Here is a 16,086-nt window from a genome sequence, read left to right as displayed (position 1 = left end):
GCGCGCATGCGTCGCCTCTGCCGCCTCCGGTTGCGTCGGCACCCGTCACTTGGGCTCATGCAGCAGCCATTAGATGAGGAAGCGCGATAAGCACCCTGGAGAAACTCTAAATCCCTCCCTGCAACTTCTGCCATCATAGCACATGGCTCCTGACGGACCCTCTCTAGCACAAGCCTTTCCCCAGATTTACCCTCGCTGAGCGTCAGGTACTCGCTTTGCTTCTTCGTTCCCGCCCTCGATATGGCTGCCATGTCCCATCTTACGCTATCTCTGCGTCACTGGCGCGCTGACGAGCCATTGGCGCGCCCCGTATCGTCATTGTTGGGCCGGCACACACGACTGCCACAGCCATCGTACCACGACTACCCAAGGGGGGGCAAACTGACGGCTGGCAACCATCCCATCCAGCGTCCCTCGCGCCCTCGCGCCCTGCTCCTCGCCCATGCCACGATGGCGCTCCAGACCGCCTGCAGTCACCGGTAGATTATCAATCGTGACCTATCGTGAGATTGACCGGCCTCGTACGTGCACAGTCGCACAGCGGTGCATGCTGCAAAGGGCCAGCGCAGATGAAGCCGAGTCTAGGCGCCGCCCGTCTCCTCAGCAATCATCGTGAAAGTCCTAATCCGGTAAGGCACGCAGCATCAATTTTCTGCACCTGGGCACGCTTGAGCTTGGATGCATGACAAACGTGACTGCCTGTGCAGCGCGCCAAGGAGCTAGATCACCGGCTTCGCATCCTCACCTCTGCTGCGAATCTCATCTCACTCTGCTCGCCAACCATTGCCCCGGCCTTCCGCTTGTGCTCGTTGTTTCTTGCTCTATTACCCAATGCCGACCCGCACCAACGCTGCGAGGGACACGAATCCGAGCGGGACTGATGCTCCACCACGAGCTCCGTCCAACAGCTATCGTGACTCGACGCTAGGCGTCTTCGCTCTGCTGCTTGCTTTCCGCATCGTCAACGCACTAACCCTGCGCTCCTTTTTCCAGCCCGACGAGTTCTTCCAGTCCCTTGAGCCTGCATGGCAGCTGGCTTTTGGCCCCGCCAGTAATGCCTGGATCACCTGGGTAAATCCACTTGAAAGTGCTCCATGATCCCCAGTCCGCTCACCATGGCCAGGAATGGAGATCCCAATTGCGGTCGTCCCTGCATCCAGCGCTATTCGCTGCCGTCTATCGAGTCGCGGCACATGTTGCTGACCTCTGTGGCTTGGGCTTGCCTGCTAAAGCCGAACTACTCCTAGCTGCCCCGAAAGTTACCCAAGCCGTCTCTGCAGCCTTGCTCGATTGCTACACATGGAAACTTGCGGAAAAAGTCTACGGTCGTGGCAGTCGCACTGCCCTTACTACTGTACGCGACTATCCCGCAAATTTAATACAGCAATCTCTGATAATTGATCCCACCTACTTCTAGCTTGCATTGTCTGTCTGCAGCCCGTGGCAGTGGTTCTGCGCGACACGAACACTATCCAACTGTCTTGAGACTACTATCACGTCTGTCGCTATTTACTATTGGCCTTGGCAGGGTGCAGCAACCGCTAGCAAGGGTCGGACGCATATTGCACACTACAACCTCGGCTCCCTCTCAGAGTAAGTCGTGGAATCAGAACACCCTTTGTCTGCTCCGCCACCACTTTAGGCTCATGCTCCTGCAGGTTGCGTCTGTCACTGCTGTTGGCAGCGCTCGCGTGTATTCTCCGGCCCACCAATGCACTCATCTGGCTGTCCGTATCCGTCCCAGCTCTATGGCAAGCCTCACATCGGCTGCGCTATGTGTTGGTCCGTGAGATCCTGATTTGCGGGTAAGCCTTCCCTCTCCTTGCATCCGCTGCACGTTTTTCGTCCCCATAGTGCAAGGCTCCATTGCCGGGCTTTGCGTTCTCTGCAGACTACCGTGCCCCGAGGTCACCAGACCATATTCCGACTGACGATGCTAGCCCCGCCGTCCTGGTATTGTCAGTCGCGACCGATCGGCTCTATTACAGGGTCTGGACTCTTCCGCCGCTTAGATTTCTCTATTTCAACATCGCTCAGTCGTTAGCCGTCTTCTACGGGAGGAACCGCGGCGACTACTATTTGACCGAAGGTTTGCCGTTGCTCCTCACGACATCGTTGCCATTTGCCGTCGTTGGCTTGTGGCAGTCGTTGAAGGGCCTAGGGCCACGTAGCCCAACCAAAGGCGACAGCCCGGGTAATACAGCAGCTTCAGGAGAAGATACTGCGGGCAGTCAGATACGAAGCCGTCTGTCATGGACGGTGATCGTCATGACTGCTACGCTGAGTTTGATATCGCACAAGGAAGTTCGCTTTCTGTATCCGATCCTACCCTTCCTTCACATCATCTCCGCCGGGCCGCTCAGCAAGTTTCTGCCTCCCCGCGCCGCGCTATCGCACAAAGCAATTGTCCTCTTTTTGTTTGCTGTAAACATCCTACTTGCCGGCTATGCTTCTCAAGTTCACCAGCGTGGGGTCATCGACGTACTCACCTACCTCCGCCATAAACATGAAACGCGCAACAGCCTATCACGCTTTCATAGCAGTAGCGATGGTAACATGCCTGTTGTGACCAATACGACAGTCGGCTTCCTCATGCCTTGCCACTCCACCCCCTGGCGCTCCCACCTCATCTACCCTGAAGTCTCCGCATGGGCTTTGACGTGCGAGCCACCCATCGACATACCCCTCTCACAGCGCTCAACCTATCTTGACGAGGCGGATGAGTTCTACATCAAACCCGGTCCTGTAGCTTGGCTTCGGGCTAATATGGAAGATGTACAGACGATCAAGGCGAGTGGAAGTAGATCTGGTCAGCATTGGATGCGCCAGGATCCAAAATTCAAACGCAAGTACCGGCGTGAGTGGCCGCAAAACCTTGTTTTCTTTGAGCAGTTGGAAGGGACGCTGAAGAAATATCTCGAGGGCACTAGGTACCAGGAGTGTTGGAGAAGTTTCAACAGCCACTTCCATGATGATTCGAGGAGGACCGGTGATGTGGTTGTTTGGTGCTTAGATGGCGTGTGAGGCGCATCTCAGAGTGTACTCTTCTTGTATACACTGTAGCAAAACAACTCTAGTAGTAACATTATCTGGGAATCATCGGGACAATATGACCTCTTATGACTGCTGCTTTACATACCACGCCAAATGTCATTCCATCTGACTTTCGCCCTCAATATACTCGGGCCAACTATTCGCGCCATCCAATTGTCTTCATCTTATCTCTTCTTCCCCGCTGTGCCCAGAACCCGTGTCGCGAGGGTTCGTGACAACGAAACACGCCCAGTAGTAAAACACCGAGCAGCAACTCTCCCATCGAAAATTTGCGTATACGGCCCAGACATATGCGGAAACTCGAAATCTACACCACAAGGTTCACACTCTTCACAAATAATACAGTCAACATCCTGTCTAGCGTACAAGATGGTGACCTCATCGACCCTGCAGATCCACAAACCACCAGCACTGCCCTGGATCCCAGCATAGCGGACACCCGTTCCTGTACCTGACGATGGTTTGCCACAGATGCACATGTAGGTCTAGAACATCATGATCGTCAGGGCGACGAAGAGGGGGTGCCTGGGCTAGACAAGTGTTCTGGTTGAAAAGAAGCATTGTGATGATCAGCGTGGCTAGGCGGGGACCCGACCTGACCCTTGGACGGAGGAAAGGGAAAAAGGAAGACCACTGGGCATATCATCTCGTTGGTACCGAGATCGTATCTGGGAAAAGCAAATTCCACAGGGAAACTTCCTGCACCTCATACAAAAGGAAAATGCTGAAGAGGCCTGCAGACTACACTCAAGACAAGATAAGCGAGCTAGAAAGCTTTGTAGTAACACAGGCTCCATGGTGTTCAGCTTTTTTTTCCCTGGTTGAGGTAGGTGATTGGGTGCAGGCTTCACGGTGGCAGAAATATCGATCAGGAGTCTGGATTCAGTGACTGTACCTCTCGTATGAGACACACTGTTTTCTTGCAGTATAACATAGGGAATAGGTTCCTGATGAATCGGTGTTCTTTGTCGGCAGTTGCCCCCTTCTTCCGATAACAACAGGAACGAGTAATGTTCAAAAGCAACAAACCCACCCAATGCACAATGAAAGAAAACACATCTCGCTTGGAGATAGAGAAGCCTTCTTCTAGGCCCCAATTAAGAATATTTTGAGTTCAACGCCATAATCCCAATGCCCATTGTTAATGATATGCTTCTTGAGCCTGGAACGCCGCGCTGAAACCTCAACTGAGCCGGCAAATAATCCGGCAAGCCCAAATGCTCCTTTTCAAACGCCGGAGAATGTAATATGACCCAAGGAAAAATATCAAGCCAAAGCGACTGCCTTTGCGCTGGCGCTTGAGCTGACTGAAGCCGGGGGTGTGGGTGGTGCAATCTCGATTGCAGGCGCAACCCAACCCTCCTGGCGAGCAATCCACATGACCAAGTTGAGGTCAAAATTCTCGAAGAAGACTTCATCGAGGAAGCGAGCTTTTGCGCCGGCGTAGGTGTGGTATTCCTCGCGAACCGTCTCTGGGTCGACACCGAGGATCCTCCGGAAGCAGGCGATAGTGCATCCTGTGCGGTGCTTGCCCTTGTTGCAGTGGACGAGGATCGGGTGGTTGGTACGGTCCATGATAAGGCGCAGGGCTCGTGACATTTCGCACGATTCGACGCGAACTTCGCCTTTGTTGGCCTTGACGTGAACGTGGAAGTGCTGTATACCAGCCTCCTTCATGAAGTCTTGGTACTCGGGCGAGAGTGGCTCCGGAACCAGGGTTAGGATGGTCTTGATTCCGACTTGCTTGAGGTATTCGTAGTTCTCCTCCTTTGGATAGCTGCTACGATAGACGCATCCTGGGAGAACTGTGCCGTAGTTTGACGGAGGGGTAAGTGACTGCAGGCGTTCGGGTGCCGAACGGATGGAGACGGCCGGTGTGAGAGTGCCGTAAGACTCGGCTGTGCAGGTGATGGAGCACTGGTGACCCTGAGGGTCTACGACAACCTTGAGATCCTCGTGCGTGGTCTCGCCAGCGTGCCGAATGAGCCCATCGCTTGCGGAGAGTCCAAGAGAGGCGACGAACTCCCTAATCCTTTCGAATACGCTTTCCTGAGCGTTCTGATCCTGGCTGGCGGACGTCGCGGAGTCTCCGTTTGACGAAGACATGTTGAAGCGCTGCGAAGCTTCGGGTTCAAGTATGAAGGAGGGTGTCAAAGGTATAGGTGTAAGCCCAGCTTGTGTTGTATTCGGACGATTTGTCCTATACCCTTCACAGCGCGGATATCTGGATACGGAGGCGCTCGGTGGTGGGTTTTGTAGAGTGTCCTCGTGTGCGAGGGTTTGGAATGAGATCGAAGGATGCTCGAAGACTAGAGACACGGGGGCAGAAGCCGACGCGGGCAGCCTGTATTCTATTAGTCAAATGCTTGCACGTTAAGAGGCCAGCTTCAAAGTCGCGAACTATGGGTTGTTGCCGCTGTCACCTACGGACCCGGCGGTAGTGTCGAGCGCGCGGCGAATGGAAGGGCATGCATTGAAAATGGGAGTTTACACAGCGAAGGTGACAGTGCAGCTTCCAGGGCTGCATCAAAGAGTGAAACTTACTTCGCTGTTACCGGCTGGTTACAGGACACATCTTGCGAGCGTCTTGCGGTGATGCGAAGAGGCGTTGATGTTCATTGTGTGACTGAGAGGTAGAGTGTGCTGTGGGCGGAGTGGTGTGCGCAGTAGACGGATAATTGTGTGTTGAACATTCGGGGCGGTAGCGAAGGGTATCAGCCGTAGTTCGCGGGGAGTGAGAAGTAGTGTGATTATAATGAAGGCTGGTGTTGTGGAAGAAATCGGGCGGGTCGCCCTAGCGCGCCTTTCACTGGTCCGAGCCAGATGCGTCGGAATCAATCCGCTGGCTTGGTCCGCCGGTTCCAGGGTCCGCCAAGCGCCGTACGTCACTTGCCGCACCTTCCCAACGGTACTTTGACTATGCAGGAACGCAGGGCACGTAATTCATCGAAAGGGCTCAGTTGGCTGTGTGCTAGTTCAGTCTCCTTTGAACCAGCAAACAGCGCGCGGCCCCCGCACTTGTCCTGTCATGCTTTGCCAGATGACGGCAAGCACAAGGCAAGCGCCAGTAGCACCTGGGCAAGCTTCGCTAAATTCGCTTCTGTTCCAAGGCGAACCGCCCCGCCGCATAGCTCCGACCTGGACGGCGCGTCTCAACACCGTCTTCGCTCCCGCGCTTCAGCAACAAGCTTGACACTTCCAGCGCCGTTGACCTCGTCATCGCTCCACTCGCAACCTGCGGAGCGGTGGGTCTTCATTGCTTGGGTGAACCACAATGTGTTCGCCAGAATCGCGCGGAAGAATCGGCACAGAAGAGACGCCAATAACACAGTAAGCGCATCAAAGCATTACTGTAGACGGCAAGTGCCAGTAGGCGAAGCTTAAGGGGCAATGTTCTCAGAGCAGGCCGACTATCCGAACAAAACGATATCATACTTCGCCTTTGCCCAGCTCCCATGCCATCATCAAGACAATACTCGTAGCCGTCAATCCCGAGTTCTCTTGCTATCCAAGTCCTGTGGCCACTTCCTCGAAATCGCGACCAAGTAGCCTCAGGGCCTGGACGCTCTATGAAACTTGGCACAAAGTATCCCGAATCTCTATGACGATTCCGCGACATTCCGTAGACATTGGCGTCTTCGAAGGGGTCAATTGCAGATCGTGGTCTGAGGTCGCAGCATGATATCAAGAAATTCTTCCAGTTGAATATTTCGAAATTGCATCTCACCACTTTCACGTGAAAACTCTCGTGATCGTCCGCTAACCATGAATGGCGAAGCTTTCCTTCCCCAGAGTCCGTGCGTCTGACCTGCTGGACCTCGGTCACTCCACCAAACAGGAAGCATCGTGACATTTCTCCCATCCTCAGCGCAATCCAGTGGCCCTACGGTTTGCGATTGAGCATCATGGAGCCTCCACGCTCGACTTCCCGATCGCGTCGCTCCTACCCGAACCTCCCGAACCTCTCCATAGCCCCACTCAGCGCCAAGTACCCTCTCGATGCATCCGTACCACCTTCGCCCGACGAGCAAGGCACGCGCACCCCTCGGACGTCGTACATCGCGCAAAAGTCGGCGCCTACAACTCCAGGGGTTCTAAGCCTCAGCCAGAGCCGCAGCAGCTCGCGGCAGCGCCCGAAGAAAGCATACGCATACGACAGCTACTTCGTCAACCCCCGTGCCGAAGTTCGCGATGTCGGAGACATCCCAAAAGCAAAGAGTACCAGTGTTCTGCATCCCGGCGTCAGCTTTGCCGACGAAGTGCTCAGAGTAGATGATGGAACTAGGAGACATCATACAAGAAAAGGCACAGCGCCTCTACCTCTGCACTCACCACTCGTAAAGCATCACACCAAAGAGTCAAATGAAGAGTGGCTGCACCGCGCTGGCTTGGCAATCGCTGGCGAGACGAGGGATAGCAAGGGTCAAGGTTGGCTCGTGAGACGAGAGAGCTCCACCAGTCTAGTCGGACAAGGTGACGAATACGAGAAACACTCTTTACGTGAGGATAGGCCCATGGCTCTACTATCCGGCGAACATGTCGGTGATGCGGAATTTCCTGTGTTCTTCTCACCGCGCATGTCCAGGGTGGGGAGTCGCATCCCCAGTCGCGTAGGCTCCCGCGTACCTAGCGCACGGCAGAGTCGACGGGGTAGCAGAGTAGGTAGTCGGGCCGATCTCATGATGTCTGCCGGATCGAAACCGCAGTCAGGAAGAGCCAGCTTCGAGATCTCTGAGCTAGATGAACGCTTCATTGAGCCTGACTTCATCGAAGCAGACGAAGAAAGCGATGGCGATGAGGAAGAAGTCGCTCGCTTGGCGCGCGAACGCGGGTTCGGGCTTGGAGGTTGGATGGATCGCCTTATCGGATGGACACTGTTCTCTGTTGACGAGGACAGAGAAGCGTCCGATGAGGATGATGCGGAAGATGATAGGAGCTTGCGACTAGACAATCTTACAACGGAGGAGCTGAAATTACGCCGCGAAGTCGAAGCCAAGCGACGGAAGCTCGAACGAGAAGCCATCATCGCTGCGTCTGCTCTGCGGAGACAAGAAGGTGATGCGACGACTACAGATACAGAGAGCCGCCCAACAACCGGGGACTCGCAACGCACGACGGCCAATGAAGAGGTCGGCGGTTGGCAAGATGCCGCGTGGCTACTGAGCGTTGCTTCGAAAGCTTTGTTCTGATCACAGTAATTATCACAACAGTGAACAATTATACCCAAAACTACTGAATTCAGTAGTTATATCAGCGATTCCTCCATAGTTGGTACTTGCTGCTACAATGGAATAGTTTACAGCGCTAGCGAGGTTGTCCGCTCAGCGCTTGTATCTTCGGCGCTCAGTACTTTTCAAATACTTCTTGACTTTCCCCATATCGCTGACTTCTACTGCATCCTCAATCCCAGATCTACCTCACCTTGCCCTTCCGACATACTAGGCGGTCTATCTTCCTTCTTCGTACCCCAATCACTTTCCGTATCTCCCAGCACAAGCTCGAGCGTCCACCCTTGCGTGAAAAACTCGTGTCCAATCCAGTTCTTCGTATATACCTCGCCATTCAGCTTAGCGCTCTGGATATAGATATTCTTGTACTCCTTGTCGAAATTGGTGTTACGAATAGTGGCAGTAGCATTCGTGAGCTTATTAGCTATGGAAACTGTAGGGAAGAAAGGCGGAATGATAAAATAGACGTTTTGGCCCGGGTTCGGGAATAAGCCGAGCATGCTGAAGAGTGCAAAAGACGCCATGCTCCCCGAATCGTCATTGCCTGGAAGGCCGCCGGGTGTAGCGTTGAACCGTGACGGAATGTCTACATGTGGTGTCAGCAAACACATCCAAACTGGATACTTCTTTGGTGTCTAGTGCGGCAAGACTTACAGTAATGTGCCCTCTCTGCACTCAATCCAGGTCTTCCTGCAAAATGAGATAGATACACTGTAAGGAAGACTGGCTCGTTTCCTATGTCCGCTAGGCCGCTAGTGTGGAAGAAATCCAACCTGCGCACAAACGTCTCATCGCCTCCAAGCAGCTCGATGAGTCTCCCAATATCATGCGGGACAAAGAATATGTATTCCCATACACTACTCTCGAATGTCTCGGACGGATTCGACGTCAGTGAACAAAAGTCAGTCAACGGACTGCAGGCGATGGGGTCTTGGTAGCCCCACGTTCCATTTAGATTCTTGGGTTGGAAGAAGCCCGTAAAGCCAGTATCTGTACCGTTGATTGAGGAGGTCTGGTCAGATTTGAAGAGGTTCCGCCAGTTTGTTGCGCGAGAGAAGTACTTTTCAGTCGTGTTTTTACCGAGGCCTTTTGCAAGAGTAGCGAGGTTGAAGTCATTGTACGCGTATTCCAGAGATCGCGATATACTTCTTGAGTTTGTACCGAAGCCGTAAGGGTCAAAGTCAGACACCGGGATGTAATTAAGGGATTTCCAACTCGTCAAGCCGCCACGTCCCTCTTGACTCCATTCCAATGGCTCGTTCTCAGCGTCATTGACGATAGCTTCGTAGGCGAGTTCCCAGTCTATGTCTGTGATGTTTTTGACGTACGCATCGACCAAGACGTTATCGGCGTTGGAACCGCCCTGTGTCCAGCCTTTGCAGGTGCTCATCATGCAGTCTGGCAGCCATCCACGGTGCTTGTACGTATCAAGAATACTTCGCACTAGACTGGACACTGTAGAAGGCTCCAATACAGTGAGGAAAGGTAGTTGGACACGCCACATATCCCAGAGACAGTAGAAACTGTCGAAGTATGGTTCGTCGCTCTGCCAGTGCGGGTTCTCACCCGTGTAGTTCTGAGGAGATATCATCGTACGATAAACAGCGCTCCAGAAGCTGGTCTGTATGCTCTGGTCCACTTCTCCAGTTTCGATAGTAATCGGAGCGAATTTCTCACGCCATGCTTCCTCGGCCGACGTGACAAGTCCGTCAAAGTCGAAGGTGGGCCCCGGAATTTCCCTCTCAGCATTTTGACAGGCCTGATCAGTGCTGATGAAGCTCAATCCCATCCGTGCTAGCACCGGTCCTGAGAGTGGGCTATTCAATCGGATGAATCCGCCAGCTTGCACGTAGAACAAGTTGAAGCCGCGCGTCACGTAAAGCTGTTTTGGCTGCTCACCAGCTCTGTCGTTGACCCATACTCCAGAGTCTTTGACAGTCCCTCCGGAAACATCGAGGCAAAAGTATGCCACATATGAACCCGCGCCAAAGCTTGGTAGAAAAGTGGCATTCCCTTTCATTCTGCCCGATTGTTGGCCGGCATCGGCCTCGATGGTGATAGAAGCATTTTGTCGACTCGCCCATAAATCTGTCAGATCAAGCATGATGAGAGGATCGTTGCTTCCATTTCCATTAGATGCTGTGGAGAAGTCGAAGCGAAAGAGCGCAGCATGTTCTGAAACGGCCATATCAGCATGTATGCCGTTTTCCAGTGTTACTCCAAAGTAGCCGGGTCGTGCTTCGATTGATTCGTTTTGGTAAGGAGTTGCGCGTGCTGCGATTGGAAATTTGCACGTGTTGATATCATCGCCTGAGCACAGCTGCGGAAAGATGGGGAAGTTGCCTAAGCTTGGATTTCCTCCTGTTCCAGAGTCATGCAAAGCCGAGAAGCCGGTGATGTTGCTGCCGTCCGTGGAAAATCCCCCGGTATTCGCACCATCTACATCCGCAACGGCTATAAGGTTTTAGCAGTAAGCTACCAATGTTGCGCTTCTGTAGCCGACCTTTTGCCATGCCAAATGGCAGTGTCGCACCTGCGAAGACATTCCCGCCGTCTCTGCTACCGATTAATGGGTCGACCCATTGTAAAGGATCGAAGTCGGCGGTTTGCTTCGCCAGTATTCCTGTTGTCGACAGCGCTGCAAGCTGTGTGAGTGTCCAGGCACAACGAAGTAGTGTTTTCATCTCGAGATCCAGGCTCAACCCTCTTGCTCGTGAATTTGTGCCAAAATTATCGAGACGCGTATCACTGCGAGTGATTAGATTGGTCGTTTCGTAGACAGGCTGATGGCACGTGTAATCACGTCTACGATTCAAGGTGGGAAGGAGTGGCCACTCAGCGAACGCAACTCAAGCAAGAACGATCGTTCAAATGTGACAGTAGCGACTTTCTTAAGTCATTTCAAGTACCACATGGTGAGTTTACTTGCGTCGGGGTGATCGCAGCTCAACACTGTCCTAGTGGGGTTTATTGCGGGGTAAAGCAACCGACCGTCTGGTACTGCAACCCTAACTGCATCGTAGCATCTAACAATCAGTGCCGATGCCTTCGAAGCGCAAGCGGCAGGACATGAAGTTGAAGCTCTGAGTCCACGTTCAGCCTTGCACAGCGATCTCGCCGTAGCGTCTCGTCTTATCGCAGGCCAAGATCGCGCCCAGTCCTGCCTACCCCACAACCCGCTTCTTGTGCTGGTGTGGAACATGTGGCCCTGCCGCAAAACCTTATGCAGTGGTACGGAAAGCGCGAAGGGATTCCGGTGGCCATGCATCGAACCGAGGCCATTGTCCCGAAATGGAACCACCGACAGAGAGAAGATCGTCCCGATCGATATGCCCTGTGCAGCACTTACGCAGTGCCGGGTGTCCAACGAAGTTTAGATGCTTACTATGGGCTGTTCTGTTCGATGATTGGCATGGATCCCCACGATCGGAGTGCTGGCTTCGCACGGGTACACGACCCGGCCAGTCGGAGATCTCATGGGAAGAACAGGCGCACGTGTGCCTTCCATCAAGACTGAATATCCTCATTTCCTTTTCCCATGAGAGCTCTAAGCCCATAAACCATGCACCCTCAAGAATGAAGAACAGTTTGGAGCCTAATCTCAACCATCTTTCCGCTCCAGATTTCTGCCACGTATGATTGGCACCCTCTCGGATTGGTCCTGCAATACGGCGATGTCGTGGCCATCATCCACGTTTGCTATGAGGGTGACGTGAGTTTGCGCAGTCTCCCATCCAGTAAAGACGAGCGCCTCGTAAGTTCCCGGTGCATCGCATCGCCAGCCGTGTGCGACTCTGAACGTGTGATTGCCTCGGCGCTGTTGCGTATAGCTTGTGACAGCCCTTTCAAGATACTCGACGCACTCTTCCTTGAAACGAAGTCTCTCCATTGCCAATACGGGTGCCTCTAAAGGAAGCAAATGCATACCATCTAGTTCCACATGGACAGTCCAACAAAATTGAAGCATATCTTCTTGGGGGCCGAGAACCTCGTCCCGCGCTGGAGATTCTAGGAACTTCAAGTGTGCTTCCAAATTTGGCCATATGCCCAAAATATAGATCAATTTGGGGTCCTCGATGCAGTTGTAAAACCGTGAGCTTGTATGCAGTTTCTCTCGCACAGCTGACAGGTTCTCAAGTAATGCTGGATCGTCGGCGGCAACATTCCTGAGACGCAATTGTGTTATTTCGAGAACCGCCATGCTTCACCAGGATTGTGAAGAACGCAGAGCTCGTGTCGTGGACTAGAATAGTACTGTAGAGAGGATGTGTGAAGAGCACAGTGGTGACGATGGACGGGGGGAACCTGGAACACGGCCGGACGGTCACTGGGGTGGGTTAGCGTCTTGGCATTCCACCCCTACGACGTGCAGCGATTGAGATTTAGGCCAGTCAGCGGCTGCTTCGACACTCTCGCTGCCTGAACATCATCTGTGCCTGGTACGCCTTGCAGGCTTGAGACGGTAATGTTACGCGAAATCCCCTAGCCTCGGTCGATCGAATGGATCCTATTGGTGTCTGCGGAAACTTCGCATGACCTCGCAGTCCGCCCATCGACCACCGTGGCCACGATGTTACATCACAGCATTATCTGAAATAGTTGCATGCAAGTACGACTATTATTAAAGAGCTCTCTGGTATATGGGCTCTTGGTGAGTCAAAGGCGACGCCATGTGCACTTCTGCGCCCTTCTAGCAACCCACCTTCTGGACGCCGCCAGTGTCACGGCAACCTATCGGCGCACATCTTCCTCTTGGCGATGCTTGTCGCTATCTCGTAATGCAAAAATAGCCTGTCAAACAGCTGCAGGCAACAGTAAAAGCTAGACGTCCCATGCTATCGTTGGTTCGTGATACAGCGACGTCATTGCGACAGAGCCGGCATCACCGGAATGTGCTTGGGATCATCTCGAGGAAGGTGTCTCACGATTTTGATTTGGACTCGCAAAGTAGGCCTGAAGCGGTTGCGAGGCATAGATGCTCTGCCGGTTGATGCATATCAGCAGCACAGCCCTCAGAACCACCAGGCGCCATCCAACGGTATGGCTGCATACCGGTGAGCTGGCTAGTAACCAAAGACATCTAGAGCTTCACCATGCTAAACCATTTTGGGGACTTTGACTATCAGGGCCCTAGGCGAAACCGCAATCCTATTAGTTGGGCCGTTTGTTTTACAGTATAGTGCTGTAAGCCCGCCACGGTTCAGCCGTAAACCTGGCGTCCCCTGATTAACGGACCACCCACACCCGCGGGGTCGCTTCATGCTCCCGCTCTAAGCCCCTAAACTTTGCACTCCACATCTTTAGAGACATTAGATACCGCATACAGCAGAGTATATATCTCCACAGGGGAAGCGAACCCGCGGATCGCAGAATCCTTCTCGTACTTCTAGTATCAATGTCGTCTCCACAGGACCACGGTACTGTAGTCGAAAGCTCTTCGAGTGACTCACCGACTTTGTCGGATAGTGGAATTGGGAGTGCGCCAACGATGCCTCGCAGACCTATTCCAAGGAAAGGACACACCAAATCCCGCCGCGGTTGTTTCAACTGCAAAAAAAGGTACTCTAACGATGTTCAGGCGTTTGTATTACTCATACATATTCTAATACTAGCACAGAAGAATCAAATGTAACGAGAGGCATCCCGAGTGCAACCATTGTACCAAGGCGGGATTGCAGTGCGAGTATCCAGCAAATATCATTCAAGCAATGCACCGTTTTCCTACTGCACCACACCCTCAGGAGGGAGGCAATCTGGGATCGACGCCAGGCGTCTTTGTAAGTGTAATCCAAACGTACTTTGAATCGTATAGCAACTTACGATCATAGTCCATGGCAGACATGCGTTTATTTCATCATTTTCTCATCACTGCCTACCCGCATCTCCCAGTGGGAGCCGACAAGATCTGGATTACGGCGATTCCCGGCTTTGCACATAATGTATGTTATTTTCCATCAGAGCCCTGAAGACATGAAAGAAGCTTCATCGGATATACTCAACCGTAAAGAAGGGTGCTAACTACGTAAGTACGAGTACCTTATGCATTCCATCTTGGCGCTGGCTGCGTCACACCTGGATGCTGTAACGCATTCGGGTGTTGCAGAACAAGCCATACAGCACCGAATCCTCGCTGTCAAATCGCTTAATGATGCGCTCTCAGTACCCCCAACGACCGCCTGCGAGCGAGATGCAAGATTGGCCGCGGCTTTAGTACTTGCTTTCCAATCAAGTCACCTGCAAGATGGCATGGCAGAATTCATGACAATGGTCCGTGGGTGCAACCTGATCGCAGGTAACAATATGATGTTCATCGCCGACTCAGTCTTCAACGTATGTACAGCGATCGCACGAAATTGAACGATCACGCTGACCCCTTCTAGGCGTTCTGCGCGGATTCCCACCTCGAGAGAATGCAGAAGCGTATCGGAACATCGAGGGTGAGCTGCTTCAACCGCGATGATCTCGACATGGCATCATTATCCCTCGACCTTGTTCAGACCTTGAACATGTCCGACTGGGAGCGGTCATACTGTGAGTTGCTAGTATGCACAATCACCCATGCGTATGACCGCCCACCAGAGACATACCAAACCTTCGTTATGCTCTACAACACACCTTCCAAGTGGACTCATGATGAGTTCCAAGCCTTCATCGATCCCAACAACAGTGTTGCGCAGATTCTGTTGGCTCATTTCATCGCGGTTCAAGCTGTCCTTACACCAATTCTCTACCTCGAGAGAGTGGGCTTTGAGGGCGTGCATGCCCCTACTGCCGTGCTGGGCTGGATCGAAGGAATATACTGGAACATACCGTGTCGCATGAGGCATCACGTTGATTGGCCCAGACAAGTATCGCGGTATCCTTTTACGCGATTCATGGGACAGGAGGAGGTAGAATATTGCGACGTAGATCCCCTTCTGGTGTAAATTTGTCGGCGGGTTACACTTTGAGTGGTCTCTTTTCGTTACTCGTTGTCGAGCCTGTGAACCATTTATGCATTACGACCTTCATGTACTACTAAGATACCCGCAATCGCTTTGTAGCTTCTACTCGCAATTCATTTGACTTTGTCACAATTTCACATCCTTATTGAACATGAAAACATTGTTGTTAACATGAGATAGGTATCCCACCTATTGTCTAGCATAGTTCCGGCCCCCACAATCCCTCGCAAAACTTCCACATCGACTCCTCCTTCCCTCAAACCTTTCTACAAAAGTCACAAATATCTCTTTCCTCCCCCCTTGTATGTTCATGATATACGCTCTGCTCATGCATCTCAGTAACCGTATAACCGATGCATACCCTCGCATAATTGTGCATCACGGCCTTCCAAAAGTCGGCTGGGACCTGGTCCACGGTCTCATTCTGTAATGGCATACTATGGTTCTCGTTGTAGACGCCCTCTGGTCTATATTTGTTGCAGTAATAGTCCATGAGTAGACGCCTCAAGCGGTCTGAGGCATCAGTGTATCGGTGAAGCTTTGTGTATGCGATAACGACGGTCGGGTAGTATGGTGTTATTCCTGTCACAAACGCCTTGTCGACAAACGCGTTGCCGATAACTTCTTCGAACACGGGTATCCAGCATCGACCTGCAAAGTTCAAGCATCGAGCTATGAGCAGGCAATCCCATTGGGAGGGTCGTGGTAGGTTTTGCGTGTACATCCAGTCGACAAAGATGTCAAAGACTTCGGACTCTACGTTCTTGAGACATACTGGAGCAGCGGCCGTGAGTCCTAGCGAAAGTGAAGTGGAGTAGTCCGAGAGATAGGCGGAGTGCAGGAGGTATGGCCTTTGTTCG

The 16,086-nt window shown here is 52.6% G+C and overlaps 6 protein-coding genes across 6 annotated transcripts; 3 read left to right on the top strand and 3 right to left on the bottom strand.

Moving 5' to 3' along the window:
• Positions 1-657: 657 nt before the first annotated feature.
• BKA58DRAFT_124068 (Alg9-like mannosyltransferase family-domain-containing protein) lies at positions 658-3,121 on the top strand. Its single transcript, XM_046164228.1, has 5 exons — positions 658-1,071; positions 1,124-1,354; positions 1,418-1,593; positions 1,659-1,805; positions 1,941-3,121. The coding sequence occupies exons 1-5, from the start codon at positions 832-834 to the stop codon at positions 3,022-3,024; spliced, it is 1,878 nt and encodes a 625-aa protein (XP_046027527.1). The 5' UTR covers positions 658-831; the 3' UTR covers positions 3,025-3,121.
• A 1,010-nt stretch (positions 3,122-4,131) lies between these two features.
• On the bottom strand, positions 4,132-5,384 carry BKA58DRAFT_124048 (tyrosine-protein phosphatase SIW14). The gene has a single exon (XM_046164227.1). It carries the CDS (start codon positions 5,158-5,160, stop codon positions 4,321-4,323), a length of 840 nt encoding a protein of 279 aa, XP_046027526.1. The 5' UTR covers positions 5,161-5,384; the 3' UTR covers positions 4,132-4,320.
• A 1,503-nt stretch (positions 5,385-6,887) lies between these two features.
• Positions 6,888-8,561, top strand: BKA58DRAFT_124038 (uncharacterized protein). Its single transcript, XM_046164226.1, has one exon. It carries the CDS (start codon positions 6,960-6,962, stop codon positions 8,241-8,243), a length of 1,284 nt encoding a protein of 427 aa, XP_046027525.1. The 5' UTR covers positions 6,888-6,959; the 3' UTR covers positions 8,244-8,561.
• On the bottom strand, positions 8,344-11,072 carry BKA58DRAFT_124032 (glycosyl hydrolase family 92-domain-containing protein). The gene is made up of 3 exons (XM_046164225.1): positions 10,786-11,072; positions 8,937-10,736; positions 8,344-8,868 (listed from the first exon to the last, which is right to left on the bottom strand). Exons 1-3 carry the CDS (start codon positions 10,964-10,966, stop codon positions 8,444-8,446), a joined length of 2,406 nt encoding a protein of 801 aa, XP_046027524.1. The 5' UTR covers positions 10,967-11,072; the 3' UTR covers positions 8,344-8,443.
• Positions 11,073-11,716: 644 nt separating this feature from the next.
• On the bottom strand, positions 11,717-12,692 carry BKA58DRAFT_124030 (uncharacterized protein). Its single transcript, XM_046164224.1, has one exon. The coding sequence runs from the start codon at positions 12,481-12,483 to the stop codon at positions 11,884-11,886; it is 600 nt and encodes a 199-aa protein (XP_046027523.1). The 5' UTR covers positions 12,484-12,692; the 3' UTR covers positions 11,717-11,883.
• Positions 12,693-13,436: 744 nt separating this feature from the next.
• On the top strand, positions 13,437-15,332 carry BKA58DRAFT_124008 (uncharacterized protein). The gene is made up of 5 exons (XM_046164223.1): positions 13,437-13,841; positions 13,900-14,059; positions 14,111-14,221; positions 14,310-14,612; positions 14,663-15,332. The coding sequence occupies exons 1-5, from the start codon at positions 13,678-13,680 to the stop codon at positions 15,206-15,208; spliced, it is 1,284 nt and encodes a 427-aa protein (XP_046027522.1). The 5' UTR covers positions 13,437-13,677; the 3' UTR covers positions 15,209-15,332.
• The last annotated feature ends 754 nt before the right edge of the window (positions 15,333-16,086 follow it).

This window comes from Alternaria rosae (genome assembly GCF_020736505.1).
Source record: "Alternaria rosae strain MPI-PUGE-AT-0040 chromosome Unknown BKA58scaffold_3, whole genome shotgun sequence".
Lineage (NCBI taxonomy): Eukaryota > Fungi > Ascomycota > Dothideomycetes > Pleosporales > Pleosporaceae > Alternaria > Alternaria rosae.
Note: the sequence above shows the minus strand (reverse complement) of the source record. Positions and strands in the feature narration are given on the sequence as shown.

What these genes read in the sequence shown, in the direction of transcription:
- BKA58DRAFT_124008 (XM_046164223.1), top strand. Translation starts at nt 13,678, where the DNA reads ATGTCGTCTCCACAGGACCACGGTACTGTAGTCGAAAGCTCTTCGAGT. An exon ending in TTCCCGGCTTTGCACATAAT is followed by an intron (nt 14,222 to 14,309) that starts GTATGTTATTTT and finishes TAACTACGTAAG; the next exon opens with TACGAGTACCTTATGCATTC. An exon ending in TCGCCGACTCAGTCTTCAAC is followed by an intron (nt 14,613 to 14,662) that starts GTATGTACAGCG and finishes GACCCCTTCTAG; the next exon opens with GCGTTCTGCGCGGATTCCCA.
- BKA58DRAFT_124030 (XM_046164224.1), bottom strand. Translation starts at nt 12,483, where the DNA reads ATGGCGGTTCTCGAAATAACACAATTGCGTCTCAGGAATGTTGCCGCC.
- BKA58DRAFT_124068 (XM_046164228.1), top strand. Translation starts at nt 832, where the DNA reads ATGCCGACCCGCACCAACGCTGCGAGGGACACGAATCCGAGCGGGACT. An exon ending in GTAATGCCTGGATCACCTGG is followed by an intron (nt 1,072 to 1,123) that starts GTAAATCCACTT and finishes CACCATGGCCAG; the next exon opens with GAATGGAGATCCCAATTGCG. An exon ending in CGTGAGATCCTGATTTGCGG is followed by an intron (nt 1,806 to 1,940) that starts GTAAGCCTTCCC and finishes TGACGATGCTAG; the next exon opens with CCCCGCCGTCCTGGTATTGT.
- BKA58DRAFT_124048 (XM_046164227.1), bottom strand. Translation starts at nt 5,160, where the DNA reads ATGTCTTCGTCAAACGGAGACTCCGCGACGTCCGCCAGCCAGGATCAG.
- BKA58DRAFT_124038 (XM_046164226.1), top strand. Translation starts at nt 6,960, where the DNA reads ATGGAGCCTCCACGCTCGACTTCCCGATCGCGTCGCTCCTACCCGAAC.
- BKA58DRAFT_124032 (XM_046164225.1), bottom strand. Translation starts at nt 10,966, where the DNA reads ATGAAAACACTACTTCGTTGTGCCTGGACACTCACACAGCTTGCAGCG. An exon ending in GCCATTTGGCATGGCAAAAG is followed by an intron (nt 10,737 to 10,785) that starts GTCGGCTACAGA and finishes AAAACCTTATAG; the next exon opens with CCGTTGCGGATGTAGATGGT. An exon ending in TGCAGAGAGGGCACATTACT is followed by an intron (nt 8,869 to 8,936) that starts GTAAGTCTTGCC and finishes CACCACATGTAG; the next exon opens with ACATTCCGTCACGGTTCAAC.